Source organism: Pagrus major, chromosome 24, assembly GCF_040436345.1.
Source record: "Pagrus major chromosome 24, Pma_NU_1.0".
NCBI lineage: Eukaryota > Metazoa > Chordata > Actinopteri > Spariformes > Sparidae > Pagrus > Pagrus major.
The window spans coordinates 10,685,808-10,709,139 of record NC_133238.1 but is presented as its reverse complement, the minus strand read 5'-3'; the positions used below and the strand labels follow the sequence as shown (position 1 = coordinate 10,709,139).

The following is a 23,332-nucleotide window of genomic DNA, read 5'->3' as shown; positions in this document are numbered from 1 at the left end:
TTGTCATCGTGAGCATGTTGACATTAGCATTTAGCTCAAAGTAGCACTATGGATAAGTACAGCCTTCCAGAGCTATTAGCATGGCTGTTACTATGTGGTAAAATCTCTGCACGTCAGGCCGGTCCTCATACGTAAGTCTGGGATTGACAGCTGGAGACTGCCCATTACTCTGTGGTCAGGGATGACTGTCAGCAAACAGAATCACCTTTGGCTTGGCAATCTCAACTCCATGACAACGGAAACCACAAAGAGCTGAGAGCTTGGCCAGTCCAGTCCGCAATGATGCAAAAACAGGTCGAGGAGCAATTAAGATATTTCTACAACAAACAAAATTCACACAACTACAGTGAGAGAGTCACTTGGGTATCTTTTCCTCACTGCTTTCAATATCACCAAGAGATTAACATTCAAGGCTTGCACGCAGGCTTCCCTTCCATATAATCACCTTTTTGATATCCCCATTCAGAGACGTTAACGTCATCACCACTGACCTTTATAGCCAGAATATAAATAATGCATCATGGTAGACTGTGCGGTGAATAGATAAAAGCTTAGAGGCAAACACCAGACTGATGTAATTAGGTGGTGGGTGGTGTTTTAGAGGTGTGTGTATGAAACTAATCAGCGGATCCAGCACTGGGTCAGGCTTCTGTCGGGGGGGTGGAGGGTGGAGGCTCCAACTTGATGATCATCTGTGATTCTGTTTATTTGCACCAACAAGCTGCTGCAGTAAACAGATAATCTACTGGTAAACTTTTTTTCCTCTGCCTCCCTTTCTGTTTTGCCTCTATCACCTAGATTAGTGAGGAAAACATATTTCACTGGCACTCTCTGGCTCGCTCCCTCAGCCGTGTGTATCAGGGAAGAATAAGTGGTGATGACACGCCACAGAGTACTGCAACTTAAAAATGTCACCAGCTAGATGGAAAGCCACCAACACATTTCCATCCTCTGCTTCGGTCATGATCTAGGGAAGGAGACGAGGGGATATTGAGTCCATTTATTGGTTCTATGAGGGTTTTATGTCCTCCAAAACAAGCAGTAAATGTGTTGACTATGACCTTTATGCGTTCATAAATCTAGAGCAGGATCAGGGAATGATGTTTGCAATCATCTCATGTTTAGATTTCCTCATCTGTAGTCAATTACAGTTAATTTGGTGGGTTAGCCAGGCTACAAAACTAAAGTTGATAAAACTGGTGGCTGTTATCTAGTAAACATATCGTGAGCGTACGCCCTGCCAAGATGATTTGTTAAAGAATGAAATGCCACCCTGCATCATCTTGACATGGGGAGGATTGTGTCTTCCTGTCATTAAACAATCAAGTGCTAGCTGCCTGCCGGTAATTTTTGAAGTTTGAGCAAAGTACTGATTAAAGCTAACGTTAAACACATCATACTGCTATCTTAATCACCTTAATCAGGATATGTTGAGCAATCACAACGTAGCAGCAACTCGTCCTTACAGTCTGTGCTTACAGCTCAGCCACAGAGGACATTGAGAGCTGTTAATGGGACCAATTTACATGATACCTGATATGTTTAGCTAACATTGTCAGAGGAGACTACATAGCAACAAAACATTGCCTACATAATGAAGAAAACTACGTGGCAGTGTAGTTAACACTAAATAATATACCTTTAAATTATGTGTAGTTCTGGGAAAGAAATTAATACTTTGTTTATATTTGGTTTGATACTGAGGCTAACTGAAAAATGTGATGATTCTAAGGCAATTTCTGGAGTTACAAGACGGATCTTTTTTCTGATGTTTTCTATGAAAGGCCATGATGATTTCGTAATTAATAAGAATAATAGTAATTTAAAAGTAATTTTACATATCACGGAAATGTAATATTTGTCAATCACCGTAAGCTACAGTAATTTAGTCTGGCATTCTTGCTACAGATGAAGTTTAAAGTTCAGTTAAGTGGCATAATTAAGCTTATATTAAACAAAGGGATTCGTCTGTATAACTTTCATATGAATTCATATTTCGTCTGTGCAGTCAAATAATTACAATGGTTATCTGTCTAATACAGTATGTAGAATATCAATACTATCAGTACTACTTATAGAACTCAACAGGTGTACAGCTTTCACGGTATTGTGTTTTGTCCCCCTGGGATGGATCAGTAATCCCACAGATAAGTCCTAATAGGTTCACTGGACCCCCTTCCAGACAATCCTGGCCCACACACTGTTCAATGCTGTGTATTATAGCAGCTGCGTAATGAAAATCAATTGTGTCTATTATCTTTGAATACGCCCTCTGCTAGAAAGAGGAAATGACAGAAAAGTGGAAGTACTCCCACTACTTTGATTTTATCAAAAAGCTGACACGTACATCAGACGTCAACACTGTTTGTTTCCATTACTGATGGGCACGATAGCCAAGTTTGGAGGGACAATAGAAAACTAATCTCAAATTCAGTCCAAGCAGAGGGCTATAACAAGCCAACTAATAACACCAATTTTGAACTGAGTAAAAAGAAAAGTGTTTTATATTTTCCATTACTGTTAACACTCCTGGTGAGTAATATGATTTGAATGAGGTGGGGTTGAAAAGAGAAGAGGTGGGAGGCCAGTAAAGCCATTCCTAATGGAGTCAGCCAGTCACAAGACGAACAAGCATTTTGCTGCCCATGAAAGTGAAAATTGACAGTGTGAGAGAATGAATGTGGAAAATGATTTGGTTGCATCTGTTACCGTCTCTGTTCTCACACCCGGTGTGTCAAAAATTCTCTGAGCTTTGATGGTGACGACTGTGTTAACTGTCCTCTGTCTTTCTCGTAAGCAAAGAACAAAACAGGAAGCAGGTTCTCTTTAAAGCCACCGCTCATGTTTAATCAAGTCATATTCAATCAACATTTAGGTACATAGAAGTATTGGATTGGACTCTAGCTCTTTTTGTCCCAACCTGTTCTTTTTGTCGTTCTTTGTTTTTATTGCCTTCGTGTCGTCTGTTTTTCTTTAAATCAAATTGTGGTGATTTATTGAAAGAGACCTGACTTGCGATTCGTTATTTGGTAAAGTGGCTGTTCTTTGTAGCACGCAAGACTGAGTTGCTGTTATGTCATCCTTCACACACACACATTCATCCAGTCAGTCCACCAACCGACCAACCAACCAAACCAGGCAGCCTGTCATTCACACTGTCGTTCAGCCAGTTGTCCAGCAAGCGCCAAAGCCACCAGGCAAATCTTCTCCTAGCTTTAATCAAGCAGAAGAAGCTGCTGCCAAGGAGCGGCTAAATATAGCTCCCTTCATAATCAAACGCAGCAGAGGTGGTGCTGTTTCAAAGGGAGACGATTCCTCATCATTCACCTACGACACAGATGGACATCAATCCGGCCATACCTTCACCTGCCTCTTTCCCTTCATATCCATTTACATTCAGTGGCTTGTCCAATCACTGGCTGCTTTGCTTTATGTTTAAAGTAAAACACCCTGGCAGAGCGTCAAGCAGCATTAGCACATCGAGACATCGACATACAGTGTGACTGAATAGGGTGATGTGAGGTGTGACCAACACATTCCTGGATGATAGGAGGTGATTAGCTGAGACCAAACCACACCTCGCTCTAGCAAACAAGGGAGCAAAGAAATCACGGTAAGGAGGTGCAAACAGAAGTTACAGCTAAAGTCTTCAAATAGTTCTAATAACAGTTTGTGCTCAGTTTGTAAAGAAAAGACACCACCATAAGGTGAATGATATGTTATGTTATAACAGAGGGTGAATAGCATATAAAAGGAAAAATAATGAGGTACAATGCGCATTAAAAAGTGACTTGAAATGTACAGAGAAAACCAGAGGCAGAAAACAGATGAGATCATTCAAAGTTGCGTAAGACGTCCAAGAGCCTCTCACAGTACTGAGGTCACCATTAGCCAGTTCCTAGCACACACTGTTGGCCATCTGATAGCCCTTAAATAGCACGATCTCTGAACAATAAGTGATACTACACACACACAGGGTAATTTTTCCCTCTCCCTCCATGTGAGTGTGTTTGTCCAAGTCCATGAGGTAATCTGACATTTGACAACTCCCGAATTAGATTGAGGACATCTGGTTTATGTTATTCTCTCTTGTGTAGTTCTCTGGCGTCCTTTTTTCCTCGTCTCTCTCTGGCTCTCATTGGTTTTATTCTCAAGTACACTGAAGTAAAAAAACATTCCCACAAATAACATGAAATCTGCCAAAGCCGGGTTCGATGACACAGAAACAAAATGAGTGTGACAATTTTCTTAACAGAGAAATCTCAGCAATAACAAACAAATGAGAAAACGGAAAAATCGAAGGTGAAAAGTTCAGCTTTCCTCAGCTCTGTGTACTCCGATACCTCTGCCTCTTCTTGCAAAGTGCATCCAAAATTAGCGTTTCAAAGCCAGTGTATTAGAGTGTGAGTTTGTGTGTGTGTGTGAATCTCTGCAGCAGCTCATCAATTAGACTGAAAGCAGGCCGGCTGATGGACGATCTCCTCTCAGCTACAGGGTATCAACAGCTGTGCAGGTGGAAGGAGGTGGGGAGATAGTCACGCTTCTGACGCAGAATGAGAAAATCTATAGGAATAACTATTACATAGGCCTTTTTTCACTTACATACAGCTGTCTTTTTCAACACATGCAGTAATGGTTTCCCTGGTGACATTTTGGTGCTTTCTTGTGACACAATGAGTAAATTAGTTGCTGCTGCAGAAGCAAAAAGAAACAACAGTCTGTCCAAACAAGGCTTGACGAGGTGCATGTGACCAACATGTTGCATTAATATTTTATAATGTACAGTGCTTATTAATAATGAGTGGATTTTTTCCCTAATAAACTCATTATCATTAGACTGTTAGTGTGGCAAATTTGAGTAAGAAGCCCTGTTTTAAACCCAGAGCCGCCCTGATTAGTTAATTAACGGATTAGTCAAACAACAACAGCTTCTCCAAAGTGAGGATTTGCAGCTTTTCTTTGTGATACACGATACTAAACTGAGGTTTGGACTCTTGGTAGTTACAAAACAAGACATTTTAACACAACTGTGGATAAGTATAGTAGGTATTTTTCACTATTCTCTGATATTTTATCGACAGAATTAATGAATACAATTGTTAGTTGCAGCCCGAGTGGAAACACGGCTGTGCAAGAAACTGCTTCTTCCACCACTGATGTAATAACCACAATAAGTGATTTTACTGATGTGTAATAATGTCTTTATTTCTCTTCAATTGTCCTTTCATTGCAAGCTCAGTGCTTTTGTCCATGTCGGTGTCCTTTAGGAATGATGACTACATTTTTCCAGCAAGAAGTATAATGTTGCCATTGAGTCAGTTATTCAAGTTTTGAGCTACAACTTCTTTTTAGCCTATATTTGTTTACAATTTGGCAATTTTGCACCTGTGTACCCATCGATTTACAGACAACCATTACTGATTTAATTTGATACCAACGAAAACTTGACGATTCTCAGGCAAGTTCTGGATTTGCAAGGAGCATCTTTTTTCTATGATTATTATATTTGTATTTTCACCTTTTTGGACAGAATGACAGGAAAGAGGCAGGCAGAAAATAAGGGAAGCTTTTACAGCTTGAAAACCTGTTATCTGAACTGAAGCTGCCTCGGAGCAGGTTAGCCGAAAACCTGAGCCAATTCCAAAGATAGTTGACAGACTAATCTCCCTTTGTCATACAGACACTAGATGACTTCTCAACTTCCCTGTCACTTTTATCACCTCGTCAGAGGGGAGAGGAACATGAAGATAGCTCGTGCAAAAACACACGGCAGCCTTACTGTTTCTCTCATGGGTGTCTGTGCCGAGATTTTATTGTTCACATTTCGGTGGAACCGCCAGACTTAATTTTACCCAAAACCCACTGGAAACCACTGGTCCAGGCTCTGCCACCTGAAGGCACACAGCAGTGTTACACACACCAGAGGGGCTTCTCAGCATGAGGGGCACGTGTTTGGAGCTAGTCAAAACACATGTTCCACACTGCCTCTGGTCCACACAAGTGTTCAACAGTGAAATCCTGGAGGCAAGAAAAATCAAAATTTCCCCATGTAGTCTCGCTCTCCAGCCCACATCGAGCTTCCTCTTTCTCTCCTTTCCTCTGCTGCAAAGAGCACAACGTCTGTTGTCTGGCTGCAATCAATCCCTCTTTTGTGCTCAATGCAATCTGATCGGCCCTCTGTTCTCTCCGAAGGGGAAGATTCAAATTTTTGCACCAAGAGTGGTGCAAGGACACACGAGGCAGCCAGAGAACCTTGATTAGCTCTCATCATTGCAGAGCTATGACTAATGTTCCACTGTTGCTTTGTGACAAATGGTGGAGAGCTGTGGTTTTAAGCTGTGAGACATGCCGGACTTTTGAGTGTTGTGTCGCCACAGAACTTGTTGTTGTGATGAGAGGGGCAGTGGGTGAAACTGAGAATAGTGAACAGCGTTTCTAAACTAAAAACAGCTACATGCAGGTGTTATAGAAATTTTCCAGCCTAAAGGGCTTAAATTAGAGAGACCTTTTCGGTCACCTGTGAGACATTTGTGTTTCCTGTAAACAACGAAACAAGCAAACGCTCAACCTGCTTCAGTTTAACTCTCGGGCACTGCAGTGGAGCTCAAAATATTCCACGTGTTGTCATTAGCGAAGCAGCCCAGGAGACACAGAGCTGCATAATGCAGAACCAAAAATATTATCTCACTCTCAGCCTTAAGCTCCTTGTGAAGTGTGAACACATGTGTGAGCTTATAACAAAACCATGCGTCTATGTGCTGGTACACAGCTGTCAGTCTGTGCATCAATGCGTCTTTGCATTCCACTCTCGGTTCAAGTGCACCTTCACCCGCTGCTCTCCATCCTTCAATTTAGGATCCTGGAGAAAAATCATCGGCAGTGAATGTAAAAATGAAGCTGGAGGTGCTGTGGATGTTTGTGTATGTTATGTTCACATGTGCGAGTGAAAAAAAAACTCCTGGGGAAATGGCTGATATTTGGGAAAAGGAGGCAATGCAGATTACATTCTGACAGGAGCGAGGCTGTGGCTTTAACCAGCACGACAACAATACTGGCACAGAGAAAAGAGGAGACAATGGAGGAAAGTGGATGCAGAGGGAGTTTGAGTGCAGCATACAAAGAGAAGCAGAGCCATACAGTATGCAGAGAACAAGGACAGAGAAGGGTGGCAGGGAATACAATGAGAAAGAGTGCATGAGGGGAAGAGTGGTACACATTAGTGTGGATTCCCTTACGTTCCGTGTCCAAAACACACCCTGAAATTGCACAATATTTCTGAAATTCCCTGCAAAAGAGTCACCGACTTGAGCTTAGGAAGGAGGGAAAACATAAGCCGAGAGTGACACGGTGAAAAAGTGGGGTGCACGTGTCCCAGCCAATGGTGTCTTAACCCCAGATGTTCCTCCCATCCCAACCCTGCCTCCTCAATCAGCCGCAACCTCGAGAGGGACGAGCCTGCCTGTGGGGAAAGAGAGAGGATGTGTGTGTGTTTGGATGTGGTGGCAAGGAGCCCTGCTAGATGGACATATTGCATGTGTGTGTGTTTTCCTGGAGTGGCCTCAACTCACCTGTGATTTGACTGATTCAAATTGATTTTTTCAGATGATTAGCATTGTTTTTCCTGCGGCTAGCTCCGGCCCTTTGTTGCAGTGCAAAACACCGCAGCGTCAGGGCTTAACATCATTATGTCACACGCAAAGGAACAAGTTCAGACACCCTCAAATTTTCTAAAATACAGCAGGTAAGGTGAGTCTAGGGCCAGTGTTTCTGTTCACAAACAACAATCACAAGCACACTGGGCGTATTATGTACAAAATGTAATGCAAAAGTTGAAGGAGCAATATGTAGTTTTGGAGAAGAAATACAAACTCAGATTTTTAATATTTACAATATGAGTAAGGTAATAATACAAACTGAGAAATATTTATTTTTTTCATAACTGAATAAACAAGCTGTTCTCAGAGGAAAATCACACTGTCTGAAGTTTGTTTTTTTCAGTTTATTCAGTCATGAAAACAAAGACAGTTGTTTATCTAGTGTGTTTAAAACTAAATAAACTACTGTCTTTACGCTATGAAGATCATTCTCTTGTGATTAATATGTCTTCCCCAAAACTACATAATGCTCCTTTAATAAAATGTTCTAATAAAAATACTATTTCTAATAACCTCTGGCTAAAGGCAATATCTATTGTAGTGTGTGTGTTATTGAGTAGGAAATATGTTTTAGTGTTGTTTAATTCTTTGGGTTCAACTGTTAAATTTGGTCTATGGTAAGGAGCAGCGTCCTCTGCAACAATGGGTCAGTGGAATTTTTCTTCCGCTGTTCAAACGCATAAAATATGATTTAACATGAAAATGGCTCCGTGGACTATTATTTTTCCAGACTTCCAGTTGCTGATTTGAAGCCGTGAAGCAACGAGATAAGGGCCTACACAAAGTGAAACCCACGTCTATATTCAAATGGCTGACAGGAAGTATATTTCTGGAGAGTGACTGAGTATTGCAACAAGAATCTGTAATCACTTCAACACCTTTAATCTGAGTGAATCTGCTCAACTGCAATCATACCGGTATATCTGGTATGAACTGTATGAATGAGAGGCTGCCAGTAATAGTATGTATTCTCAGTTTACCTTTCTGTCTCCAAGATAAGCAACACCACCTAACACGGCTGCAGAGCTACATTTTAAATATGTTGTATATACTGAGATTCTTGTGCCAACATTTTTGAGGTATGAAGGAATGTTTTTAAATTTTACTTCCAGGAGGGGTGTGATTTAAGCTTTAAAGTGTGAAAAATAACACAAGCCCTGTCAACAGCGCCTCAGGAAGCATTCTCAGGCTCTACGCAGCGCCAGGCAGGAAACTTAATGAAAGCAAAGCTGTCTGCACTTTCTTGCCGTTTGTTTACAACTCAACTATAAGAGACTCTCCATATGGGAGGGGTCTCTGGGGACCTGTGATAGCACAACACAAGATTCAGGCACCAATTCGCTCTTGTATATACGGTTGGGTTTTCTGCGGCGGATTCAATGCGCAAATAGAAAATATGCACACACTCTGACAGACGCGGTGGAATAGCTTGTATGTGCTTGTCCTCCCTGTTGCGTCACGTCAAGCTATCAAACAGGCAGGTGAGCACAAGATGTGGAAGATCTGGAGAAGAGAAACACTTCCTCTCCAAAGTTTGAAATCAAAGGCATCAAGATTCAGGTCTGGTTGATCTAATTACAGGTTCTCACTTTACTGTGCTCAAGATTTTCATGATATTCAACCCCTTTTTTGAACATTATTTATGGTCATTTTTCAGCAACAGCAATTCAATATATTACTTCTCTGTATTGTAATTTTTATAGGTAGTGGCAGGGTCCGCCATTCGCATACTGGATTCAAACTGCTTTCACACACAAGGGATTTAGGAAACATAACATTTCCATTTAGATTTCAAGACATAATATGTGACATTTCTGAATTAACATGCCTAAAAATGACAAAAAAAAAACATGTTATATATCATGTTGTGTATTACATTAACCCAAATGTTTCCAACAGTAACCCACAGTAATCCATTGTTTTATTCAGGGTTACCAAGAGTTTGATTTTGTGTTACGTCAGAGTGAGTAATAAAGAGATTTAATGCATAACACTGGCTGAATCATGTCAGATAGATTTTCATCAGCAATGGTGATTGTTTAAACAATGAAGACAACAATTCCCATAATTCCATCCTACTCCAAGATATCATCAAACTACATCTTTTGTTTTCACCGTTTTGATTAAAAGAACCACTTTAAATTTAAGCATTCGACGAGCAAAATGCAAGGTGGCATTAATTATGAAGCAGCCACAGGAAACGCTTTGCATTTGTCACAGCTGACCCTGCCAGATCAACCAGGACTAAAACGCTTCAAGATTTCAACTTTAATCAGCACGAAAAATAAAAACAGATATAAATAATTCCTCTAATCAACTTCATACTTCAGTAACTTTGCCGCTGCAGTGCCAAAACAACAACGTGAACAAAAGGTGAAAATAAAACACTGGTATAAAAGTATAAATCACTACTGCTACAAAGCTAATTCTAATTCTGCTTCCAATTGTGTTGCTGAAAAAATGTACATTAGGCCTGTAGAGTGATGAGTGTTTGAAAATGTGTGGGAGCAGACAGCAGCTCTCAGCAACTTATTAGCACTGAGTGGGCTTGTGTGTTTGTGTGTACTTTATTAGTATTGATCTGTACACTGAAGAAGTAAACAAGCCTTCCAGAACATAATGGAGACCACAGTCTCTCAACATGTTTTCAGTATTAAAATGGTAATTGTATGGTGATTAAATTGTTCAGGTTTTGAAGGAAAAGAATCCTTGAGTATAACACAGAATTTATGTTTGATACTGTAAGGACATCAGCTGAACGTTTAAAATGAAAATGAAGGGCAAGCACCACTGAAATCACAAGGTAAAAAGGACAACTGCAATCCCCAGCGGAGACCCCGTCCTTGTCCCTTTCCTTTGTTGACACTGAGACCTTGGATCTCATCTTTCACTGTGAACGGCAAACAGAGATGCGAGCGGATCAATAGCTGAAAGAGACAAAGCAGTGAAGACGCCCTGAGCTGTGAAAGCACAGGTCTCTGTTTACCAAAAAAGCAAACCGTGTCAGAAAGACTGGACACAGCAAATCAGCCAAATGTCACTGGTGGCGTGGCTGAGATGTAAGAGACGTTGATAACTTTAAACAGTCGCGAGGGCTGGAGAAATACATCATAGATGGTACAAAAATGGAGAAAGAGGAAAGCGAGGGTGGCTGCAAATCACCACCTGACCATTCATTACATCTGTCTCTACGCCTGTGCGTGTGTGTGTGTAGGAGGAGATTACATGTCCATGGCACGGGCCGGCCCACAGATGAAACACTGCCGGGGAGGTTGATTAGCCACATCAGCGAGACATGGCAAGACAAGGCATCACATACTGCTGTTGGAGCGAGTCCCATCTGCCTCCTGCTGAGCAGCAACCAAGACCAGATCGACTTGTTTTCATCCTATAAAGGGGTTTCAGTGCCTGTTGTCCTCTGGCTAAATGTAACAACACACAAGGCCGAAGATAATTCAGTGCAGAGACGGAGCTCACGTTGCAGCAATAAACACATGTCGATACCATGTATGCAGACTTTACAGCACACACAATTGAACTTGACTGTAAAGCAATATGAGCGGGCCACATTTTTGTGAGATGACCAGTCGTAAGAAAAAAGCAGTGTTCTACAATGTGTGGACAGCTGTTAGTTCACATCAGCAGAGGGAAAGTGTGGAGCTTGAGCTTCTGATGAAATGGGGAACCAAGCTGTAATATTCAGACAATGAAGTGAAAGGATATTCAATGCATTATCTAAAACTTTTGTTTGAAATGCATTCTGATTTTTGTCGTTCCAGCACTGTAAGCAAATCATCAGAGGTTCTGGGAAGAGTCCCAGAACATTTGTAGCGTTCATTAATGTTTTTCTTTCAAAATAGCCTCAACCATATTTGTGCAATGTGGGATTTCAGAGAGCTAGCACGGGGGAGGAAATAAAGAGGTGTATCAACAATTTACTTTGCATTTCTTAAGAAAGAAATACACTGGATTGTCACCCAACTGTGCATGTACAGTATATGGCATTTCTGCCACAGAGATTGTTTAATCCTAGAAGTATTCAAGTGAACTTACTGACATTTGTTTTACAATAAGTCAATCCAACGAAAAAAGTTATTGTACTCTATAGTGAAAGCATTTCTATCACCACTGATAGATGGATTTTTGTTCACTTCGATATGTGCATTTAAAAAAAACCTCATTAATTCAAATAATCACAAAAAGCCATCACCCAAAAATGTCATTATGCGTGGCCATACTGGAAAGCTGGTATATCATGTCTTTATCAACGTGAGAACTGAACATCCACTCAAGTTTGAAGAGATGAAAAATGGCAGCAAAACAAAACATCAGATCAGAGAGGAGTGATAAGAATGTAACCTTCTTCAAATCAATACATCAAATGCCATATTTTCATCACGTTTTCTTTGTGTTTTTTGTTCAGCGCTGCTCTTAAATCTCACTGCGCCCTCTCCTCTGCAGTGGTTTACCGTGCAAGAGTCCTTGGCTCAGAAAATATATACAATCGAGGTGAAAACAGTGCATTTCCTGGGCTGCTGCTCAGCTCCATCTTGATAGCTCTCTCTCTGAAAGCCAGGCGTGTTCCCCTCACTGTCCCGATTCTTATCTCTGTAATTGCCTTCCAGTCAGGGAGGAGGATAGCGGAGCTGGCAACGGCGCTGCCTGCCACCCACTCCAAGACAGGAGACATGCTCCAGTAGAGACTCCGGAGTGATGGGGCCTTTAGTTCATTGCCAAGAGAGATGTGGTTGCCGCTTTGTCAGCTTGACCTGCATTCAGTATCCAAATGTTGTCTCTCAGGAGAAGTGCTGGAAGATTTAAGTGAGCAGGACACTGCAGGTCTATTGACATGTGTCACAGGTCCAGGTGCTATCAGTCCACAACACAGGAGCTCAAGCCAAGAGTGCCTCAACAATGGTATATTAGATTAGTGTCCACAATTGCCAGATGAGGAGCAGAGAACACACTGAGGAGACTACACTCAAGAAAATAGTTAGAATATATTCCTTTCACTGCGATAGAAGACCAAGAAACCCAGCAAATACTTAAGTTTGAGAAACTTGAATCAATGAATTTTTGGTGTTTCTGTTTGGAAGAATGATTATCAGTCATAACTTGTTTTTACAGAAAATGATCTGGTTTTAAAGGCACCGGGGACACTTTATTAAGACTTAACCATCGAAAATGTGGCATAGAAGAAAACAAAAAAATAACCCAAACTAAAAAAGCAGTGGGATGGCTGTGGCTCAGGAGGTAGAGCAGGTTGTCCACTGATCGGAAAGTTGGTGATTCAGTCCTTGGAACACCTGGCTGCATGGCGAAGTATCCTTGGGCAAGACACTGAACACCAAATTGCTCCTGAGAAGCCTCCGTCATCAGTGTAAGAATGCATGAATGTGACGTGTTGTAAAGCACCTTGAGTGATCAGTAGACTAGAAAAGTGTTGTAGCGTCTACGAGATAGAGCTAGATATGCACTACGCTCGGTGCTACAAAGAATGTGAAAGGATGTGGTACTATTGGTTTGCCAGTAATAGAAAAGCGTTTCTAGGAAAACAGGAAGTCAGGTTGTCATACCGAGTCTTGATATGAGTCAGAAGGATGAGTGTATAACGTAAATGTTCTTAATAACGATCACTTTTCATATCCATTCATTACACTTATTGCTATTCAACTCAAGGTCTTTGAAGAGAAGAAGTTACAAAGGCAGCATAAATATCTGATAATAAATGGCAGTACAGCAGCTGTCATTAGGATTAGATCCATTCAAATGCGACTTTGTACAATTTAATCAGCCTAATCCAAGTCTACATATATTGCTTCAGAGCACAGACTCTACATTCCTACTGTCTAATGCTGCTCAAACAGCTGAGAGCAACTCCCAGAATCCCAGAAAAACCAACACCTCGCTCTCTCAACTGGGCTGAATTCATCATCTGAAAGCTGGCAGGAAAATCAATGAAAACTAATAAAAGGGTCATGCAGCGTGAACGGAGGCCTTATTTGAATTATGTCCAAGGATGCGGTCTGGTCCTATAAAGTGCCTGGCGTGCAGTGTGCAATACTGGCAGACTTTAGCTGGTTGTATGCCTTGGGAATGTTTTTCACTAAGGGAGTTTTTGAAATGAAACGAGGCTTGTAGAAAGCAGCCACAATCTGCTTATCTTAATTTCTTTAATTGGCCTCAGCTACTATATGCTTAATGTGTACTTTCATATCTAAATAACAGGGTTTTTCAGGAGGAAGAAAATGTAGAAACTTGCCCAAACATGAGTCACATTTCATGGGAATAAAGGCTTCCTGACTTCTTCTAAGGAACTGGAGAGAGACCGCTCTTTTGTTCCTTTTCTCTTAGAGCTTCAATCCTTTAGGACTAGATTTCTGCCTTCACCAAAGATGTGTACAAATCCTAACCTACCCTCTCACCACAACACGCACATGAATACTTCATAAAGCAAAAACAAAAAGGATGCAAAACATACCTGCCACGTTAACTTTTTCAGAGTTGGTGGCGCTGGGTGTGGCAGTGCTGGTGCCGTTGGTCAGGTTGCCCCCCGTCCCGTTGTAGATGTTTTCCACCTTGGACTCTAGCTTGCCCAGCCTCAGCATGATGTTATCCAGCAGCACCGCAAGGGTCTTCTTCAAGTCTGCAAGAAAGGAATGTGAATCATGTTTTTTTAGTTCTCCACCAAAATAGTGGAACATCTGACAGCAGCACTATTTCTGCACCTGGTTCTGTTTTGCTAGCTCACTAGTCGATAAATTCCAGAATCACATACATATCAGGTATGTGATTTGGGAATTTATCGACTAGTGAGCTCAAGCCATCCATAACAAATATACACATAAAGAAATGTCTGGCGTACTATGTGCACTGCTGCCTTACATTTACATTGTATAAGACATCTTTAAAACAGTTGAACAATATGTACAATAAAATAAAACAATATAAGCATGACATCAGGTAGCCTCTGATTAGCCAAAAGCTAAAAGCCTACCTGACAGAAATCACTGTTTTCTAGATCTTTCCCATTCACTACCATGATATTAGTAAGTCCCAGCATTCATGGCAACAGTGTCTGATATTTTATACATAAAATGTGCGGTAAAAGGAATATAAGATACACAAAAGTAAGTTTTAGTCTTCCACCATGTAAGCATCAGCGTGATGTTCATGTAATACTTCTGAAGAGAGCATGTGAGACTTATTAAATAGAATCTTATCTGCGTCTGATTAACTGGGCAATTAATTCCGACAAAGACAAAGCGTCCACTTCTTTTATTATCACCGAGCATCTGAACATGTACAATAGGGGGACTCTTCATCTTCCACTACAACAAATCACTGGATTCCAGGCAGTCAGCTTGAGGCTCATTTAAATGCAAAACTGGAGCCTTCGGCGTCTTTGCGAGTGACCTCACTGTTCAATTTGGGTCTTTGCATTTCCGTGGGCATCTAGCTGCATAGGACACGGCTAATGGTGGAACGGACAGGGAGAGACGGATAGGGCATACATCAAAATGTTAAGGCATGGCATTGTGGTATTTGTCCGATACTGTAGCCTGCAGCGATTGTAATGACATTTACAGAGAAATGTGAAGTTTAAGCTGCTGTAACTGTTAGTACAATATCTAATATCTTAATATTAGAAACTCAAGAGTGTATGATGTATCAATGCATTGGCTTTCATGTGTGCAGAATCGATTTCGCGTGCATCACGCTTGCTCTCCTCAGATGATGATAATTGCAGCTTGTCTATCGCATACAAGCGCCACATTTTCCCTCACCGTGCTGCATTTGACACGCCAGCTTTCATCACGTCAGCGAGATTGGCAAGGGCACAACAAGGCCTGGCAGAGCGCACCAGCCTGATTTCGTGCAGAGAGAAAACGCCAGAGCATTTGTCTGATTTGGACGAGCTGTGTGTGCTGGGAGGAGCAGATGTACAGGGAGCGGAGGAGCGAGACCGGGAAGAAACCAAACGGAAAGCTTTGGATCGGCGGCCTTGCCAAGCTATCGGGCTGAACATAATTAGGAAAAAAAAGGGTGAGCCCAGAGTTAATGCCCCCCTCTGTTCACCTCTGGCACATAGGCCTGTGCCCGCTGACTCCAGGCTGTACATCTGAGAGGTTCATTCGGCTTGTTTAATATCTTAGCCAACGTCAACTTCTTCTTGTATGTATAATTGGCTTCATTTCTTTCTTCCATCTTTTGATGTGACACAATCTTTTTGAAGGCAACAGATCTACTGATCTTGTATTAAAGACTTGTAAGGCACTACATTTTTCTCTGATAAAACACAGTAAGCCTTTATCAGCCTGGGTTCTTATGGCTTTGTTATACTTCTTCAGTCGAAGCACAAGTACTGTTCTAATTCAAAGTCCACATTCCAGCCCAGACTAGATATTTCTTTTTTTTAGTTTTATTCAGTTGACTTGGGTGGACTTAAATCTGGCTCATGAGCTTGTTTTTGTTCTACAACAGCTTTAGAATAGGTGGTTAACGCCTTTTTGAACATTTTCTCCAACATCTGCGGAGACATGAGGCCTGCTCCCGAGATGACTGGCTAATTGTCCATTGTTGTGCATTGCAAAACAATGACATCAGGATATTACTTTTCTTGCCTTCCAAAATGGTCTTAGGGCCTTAGGGTTGAGATTATTTTATCTGTAATCTGTGTTTGTTGGTGGAAACACATCAGTATGTGTGGGCTGTCAAGTCTTAGTAGGCTTCTATAAAAATCAAGAACCAAATCAAGACAACGAATGAGAAATATCACCCAAAGTGACACTGAAAGCAACAAAGCTCTTATAATCAAATGAGAGTTTTTGAGCATTTTTCATTAGTCTGTGTGTTAGTGTACAGAAGGACAAGTGGAGGCATTATTCACAGTGCTATGGCTGCTTTACTAACAGTGCTGCCAGGTAACCAGATGAGTAATAGCACACCTAGGGACGCATTTCTGCCTGTCTCAATACACCTTATCAAGGTGATGCAGTTACAAAACAAATCCTGGAGCGGAAAACACACAAACTTCACTTTGCTTTTAATAATAATAACGTCATAAAAGATAATAATCTAGACGCACAACGACCTGGGATTTATTATTAAACCCTTGAGTTTGAGAAAGAAGTGATTACAGAGGAAAATAAGCCCAAGGCATTCATCACTGATCCCTTTTGGTTATTGTCATCTGTGACGCTTCCACCCGGCCTAGCAGTTGTCTCCATATCTCACCAACGTAATATAACAAAGAGGAGACAGATGCAGAAGGAGCGCACAATAACCTTCCACCCCACAGAGGACGGAGAGGATTAGAGCAGAAATATAAGCTCACACCACACCCAGACCCCACGGTGGGCAGCTGGATTCTTCTGAATTCTGATATTGGCCCTACAGAAAAGCCCTAGTACTAGAGAGTACAAGAGCACTGTGTGTCCACTCCACAAAAGAAATCCACAATAGCCGCTGAAGTGTGTGGTAATAAGGCGCCGTGTCAGGTGGCTGGTTACGCCCGGCTGCATGGCTCAGTTTCAGGAGGGGTGGGACAGGAAAGATCATATCTTTGACACGTCTGACTTTTCCGAGAACGAAGGAGATGGGATGACAGCGCCCTGAGAGGCTTCAGGGAGAGGGATGTCTGCGGTGCAAATGTAGCACAGACAGGAATCTATTCAATGGAATTAGTCAATGGTCCTCCAGCACCTCAAACTGTGAGCACATGCTGAATGCAAAATCATCTCAAAAAGAAAAGAGACCCAATTTGACAAGGACCCGAGCATAATCAGGCCCAATCGAAAATGTGGTCATCCTTAGCAAGCTTTAATAGAGAGAAAACCAACATCATCACCGGCATGATGTGCTATCACTTAAAAAGAAGCCGTGGACAAAAAGAGAAGCAATATAATAACAACGTCCTGAGAACAAAATGACAAACCAATTCCAAAATTAATTTGTTTTCATGCTTCAAAGACTAATTGAAAGTCCTATTTTCCCTGCTGCATTGACAATAAAACCTTATGTAGCTAACTGTGCGACCGAAAGATGGAAGGTGATTTTCTATCCAATTTAATATTCGGAATCAAATTCCAAAAAGTAATAACCATTGATAGCATGCATTTGTTTTCCTGTGTAAATTCCCTAATACATTTCCTCCTCAGGTGATGATTATGATGTACTGTGATAAGAGATGAAACTGACAGCACTTTGATACATCCAGGTCAGCTTGGGTTCAAGACTCAATGACCAAGATTTCCACAACTACAGTACAGGATAGTATGAGTCACGGATCAAGGTTAAGGGGCAATATGTTAGAAATGACCACCTCAAATTCATACTCCGACAAAAACAAACAGAGGGCATCACCAGAGTAACCACTCACTGCTGCAAACTGTAGCTGATATCAGTTACTTAGCCCAGTTAGCTGTGCAGTTAGTGGTCTAAACTCAGAGTGGTATTATGAGAAAGGATGGGCTAGGGCTAGCTGATTTGCATGCTAACTTCTGTTGACTTGTTGGGTTGCTCTCCCAATATTTCTTAAATTGTGCACAATATGACAATAAATAGGCACATTTTTGGCAGTTTTGATTTCCTAAGATTTATAATCTTGAAAAAGAGAAGACTGAAGAGGATGCAGGAAGTCGTAGTGCATTAAAATATTTATCAATAAGATGCATTTGGGTCATAACGATCTGTGAGACTTAAAAAGATAAAAAAGGTGATAACACAATGTCTAACATAAAGATAATGAAAGGAATTAGCTTGAGACACACTTCATGCACATCATACGGACTGTGTATAAACATTTATTTCATGCTTTTCAACAGGTGGGTTTCCTTACAATCTGCCCTAACTAATGAAGCAATGTCCCAATTGTGCTCCAACTGGTCTCTTCAGGAGACAATATTAAATTCAGATCCATTAAGATTTTATGGGTAGCAGTGGAGGAAACCCCGTTTCCCCTTAAACTCATTACAAATCGTATCAGGGCAAATCATCGGCCAAGTGAGTGAGCGCAGGAAGCCCAAGTATCCTGCTGCCTCCCGATCTAATCAAGGACATGAAATGGATTTTGATATGATATTGGACGGCAGTCAGCTGCTGCTCCGACAGCACTGTGAAAAATCAATCCATCATATGAGGGGACAAAACTAACTGGACAGGACGCTGGTCCCTGGAAACTGTGGATGATGTTAGAGGAGATTATATGGACTGAGCTCGGATCACATTAATCACATGATTAACGAGGAGGAACACTCATATGTAAATGTAGTATTTAGGCAGAGTTTCTCCTCTTTGTTATATGTCTGTACATGTATTCCTCATCTTGAGTTATTAACACCAGGTCATAGTGAATTACACATTAGTACTTAATTGATTTTATATGCACAGATGTTGAGGCTGGATGTCCTTCAAGATGCTCGAGCACTACCATTGAGTTAAATAGAAAAAGTACAGTCTGCTGGTGGTACTTTGCATAGTGGCTTTCCCACATGTTTGCATGTACCTTGTTACTTTGTGTACTTCAGCTTCTTCCTTCTGTTCTGCGGGAGCTGATTTAATCTCCGGGAGCTTTACTGTATCCTGTTGTTTCTCTGAGCATTAGAGAACAATCAATTCCAATCTCAGGTTTCTAATGAAGCCTCCCATCGAGCCGTACAGGTCTATTAATGGCATGAATAACTTATTGATGGCTCTTCTGGACCTGTGCTATTACAGTATTACGCTCCGATGCAGCTGTATCAGCGTTAACATTCCCAGACACGTTCTCTTGAATATAGGTAATGCTGTGCCTGCTCAGGAGGTAGACGAGTGGAACCATTTTGATTTGATTTAAAGAAGATGTAAAAAGAGAGGGAAAGACCACACCAAGACGCTGTGGCCTAGCAACATCAATTAATACTTTTTGCTATGATAATAGCAGAAAAAAAAGAAAGAAACCTGTACACTTCACATTCACCAGCCTCTAGCTCCTTCCAGATATGTCAGGCAATTATTACTTATTTGCTTGTATCATCAGGGCAATTAATGAGCTTTCCCAAGTTGGACTACGTCAAATATAGCAGATCACAGAACCCTCTATGGCTGTAAAAACGTATGTGAAGCCATTAAAAAGTATGTATATTAAATTAAAATAAGTATATTAAAAGTATGCTGAACTGGCTATTAGCAGTTCCAGTTTGCAGTGTACTTATGACTGCACATCACTATCACTTGATTACTTCAATACAGAAGAAAACTTAAAAGTCTTGAGGATTCTAAGGTAAGTTCTGTTGAAGTCATAAGGAGCTTTTTTCTGATTTCTGAGTGAATTTATGGACTCTTACTTGAAATGGACAACAGAGCAGTACAGAGTAATACTGGAATTTCTAACGACGATACAATGGCTTGAAAAATATTAATAATCAATACCAATTGCAATAGGACAGGGAAAAGTTGACACAACATTAAAAGGCATAAGAATGTTAAATTATAAGAATGTAATTTAACAAGGTACTGTTGTTGTGTGCTGTGTGTTACGCATCATAGCCAAAGTTTTATCCAATCAACTGAAAAGCTACTGTCTGAGATTCCTCTGGCCTGATAGCCCTGAAGGGGAGCAGCTTAGCTTTGCTGAATTTGTTGTATTAGCACCTTCTGTGAGCACTGATCTGTAGCATGGTTTGCATGTAGGCAGGCTTGTAACCTCTGCCTTTACTTGTTCCTTGGCCTCAAATGCAAAGTATTTCCTAACAGCACTCCGCTGTTTTCTTTGTCAACCAAGACCAGTCACGGAGGCTCTGCACTTGCCATCTTTGATGAGAACACCATCACAAAACAAAGTGAATAGTGAGTGATGAGAAGAAGCAACTTGAGTGACTGAGAGGAGGTGAGCGAGAGAAAGTGCAGCTGGTATTGGTATATCGATATTGTAGAAAATGAGTATTGAAGCCGTTTCAAATATTCAGAATCAATATATAATCATAAAAAAATCAATAGTTTTCACGGAGATAATGATCTTCGGAAAGTGTTTGTCACACAGACACAAATTATTTGTGTATCACTTCTGTGTTCAGATTTGAGAATGACTTAGAGAGGGAGAACGATTGTTGATTCAAATTGCAGCAATTGTGTATCTTAATAGCCTCCATGAGCTGTGTGTCACTGCCACTGCTGCAGCTCCAACTGTTGCCATGTAGATGAGTGAACTGAATCAGTAGAATAACTAACTTCCTGTATCTTTTAGAATACCTTCATGCAACTCTTTCCATCTCATGCAGTGTCTCTGCCTCACGCCACTCCCACCCTACAGTTTGAAAACCGCTGCAGCTAGAGACTACTCACCGTAAGCTGTCATGGTACCCACATAGGGCCCGTCCATGACACTTTGGTTTTCCTCAGCCAGGGCCTTGATGTAGCGCTTGCTGAGGTCCAGGATCTGCTGCCTCAGTACAGCGCTGTTCTCATGGCTGGCTCGCTGCTGGATGGTGAAATGCAGCAGCATCATGCCCCAGATGAAGCCAAAGCTGACCAGGAAGAAGCCCAGCTTCTGGGATGACAGCTTCCACAGGAAGGGTGTAGCCATGCTGACTTGACAGGGGGATGTTGGGGCTGCTGTGACTAGGATTTGACCGAGGGAAGGCGTAGGGGTCGGGGGAGGAGAATCAGGAGGGCAGGTGGGGCATGGCTGTGTCAGTTGGTGTAGCTGCTTTGGGTTTTGGGTTAAGGTGTATGGCTCGTCTGCCTCACCGGCGTGATTTCCTTCTTTGACCCATCCTCGTCCTCAGTGGACTGAGTCCAACCTGTTGCATCCTGCCGAAGAAAGCACAGAGAGCAAAGACAGATGAGGGGTTAGTCTGCTAATTAGAGATAATGAGGGAGTTCCCTCTCCCAACCCAATCCCACATGGACATGATTACAATAAAGACACTGATAATTAGACAGTGAGTAAGCAGTGTTAGTCATAAATCCGAGTACACTGAAGAAAGTACAAAAGTAAAAAAAAAAAAAAAGCGTATTACACTTTAAAAATGCCGCATCACAAATAAGTATATAAAAGAATGAATATACGCATGTTAATATTTCTTTAAATATTGTAGATAATGTGTCTGAAAACGTCCCTGTATCTCACTGAAACATAACCTGTTAGGTGATTGTGTCTTGTATTAAATATAAGACATTTTGACTAGAAACTGGACAAATAAAGTTAGTAAGATTTTTAGTTTTTGTAGCGTACAAGCACCACGACCTCAGAATAACATCGTCATATGGTTTATTTTTTCTGACAAACTGTATGATAACAAAAAATATTACATCTACAATGATATATAGGTGCACAATGTGGTTTATATAGTCAATATTAAAATTCTGAGTTAGAATTTCTTCTTCAAAACTACATAGCACCCCTTTCAAAACTGACTACAACAATCACTTGACTGGTGAAGGTCAATTTTCTGTCAATCACTTAATTATTTATTAACTGTTCCTGCAGTAAAGTCTGAATATCTTGATATGAAATCAAAACATTTTTTTCAAACAGAAACAAAGCCTCATGTCCTGCTATACAAGGTACTGCATGCATGGTGTGGATTTTTAAATGGGTGACAAACACTTTCACAGCCAAAGACCAGGCACTAGAGGAGATAAAGCATGACACTACAGCTGCAGTTAAGCTTCATGAAGTTCATTTAAACCAGTTTTTACAAAATGAGGAACCAGCCATAGATGGGTGGAGGAGATATTAAAGGGGAAGGTGTGTGGTTCAAATCTCCAGAGGCACAGTGTACCTGAACTGGAGGTCGCTGTGTGTGGAAGCTCCTACGGTATGCACGCAGTGAGCCAAGACGAGTGAAAACTCATCTTGTTTTTTCTATAATGTATGAATCTGGATTTTAATAACACATACAGCACAGGGCCAACTTAAATCTTCTCTTTCTAAAAAGGAGAAATAAGTGCATGGAGTGTGGTGGTGTAGAATATATCTGGCGTGGAAGCAATACAGACTTTAAGCGAGAACACTGGCTAAAAACAAGATCAGTAATTTCAAGTTTAATGCTTCTCTTACTCTAGAAAGAGAGGCTACACATAACAGCCTCGTCTCACCCACGCACTGTGATCTTCATGATTGATGGGGCTGTATGGAGTTTATGCAAGGGGGTTTAGAGTTCCCTCAAAATATAAACATTTGGATAGCCCACATTTGTCTTCCTCACTGACAAGCGGGAACACAAACAGAATTTTAAATGCCTGCCTTTTCTGTTATTACATTTTAGTTTCTTGCACAAATGTTCAACAGGCTTTTCTGCAAGATAAACAAAGGAAGATGTCCCTCTTGGACTGTGTGGTTGAGCATGTGGCAAAAGGTCAAAGTTTGACTCATTTACTCCCACTTAAGGAAATAAATCTGTAGGAGGCAAAAGGTCACAAACAAGGTGAAACTAAGTTTTACTTAATTTGTTTTTCACAGCAGCAGCACAAGCCAAAGTAAAACTAGGACTGAAACCAACAATTCTTTTAATTATCGATTAAACTGTTCATGAGTCCATGGTAATGTTGAAAAATCGCTTGTTTTGTTCAACTGATAGTCGAAAACTCAAATTATACAAGCTAGAGCCAAAGAATATTTAGCATTTTCTTGAAAAATAACCTAAACTATTACTCGGTTATAAAGCTGACAGGGTTGGAGTAAAGGTTACAAA

The 23,332-nt window shown here is 41.1% G+C and overlaps 1 protein-coding gene across 1 annotated transcript in view; it reads right to left on the bottom strand.

The window, feature by feature from the left end:
- The window catches only part of mgat5 (alpha-1,6-mannosylglycoprotein 6-beta-N-acetylglucosaminyltransferase), a 72,025-nt gene extending 50,617 nt beyond the window's left edge, over positions 1–21,408 (bottom strand). Inside the window, exons 1-2 of the mRNA XM_073462576.1 lie at positions 20,979–21,408; positions 14,137–14,301 (exon numbers count right to left, since the gene is read on the bottom strand). Of these exons, the coding sequence (XP_073318677.1) occupies positions 14,137–14,301; positions 20,979–21,219 (406 nt within the window). The 5' untranslated portion in view covers positions 21,220–21,408. The remainder of the gene's footprint in view (positions 1–14,136; positions 14,302–20,978) is intronic.
- Between the last annotated feature and the right edge of the window lie 1,924 nt (positions 21,409–23,332).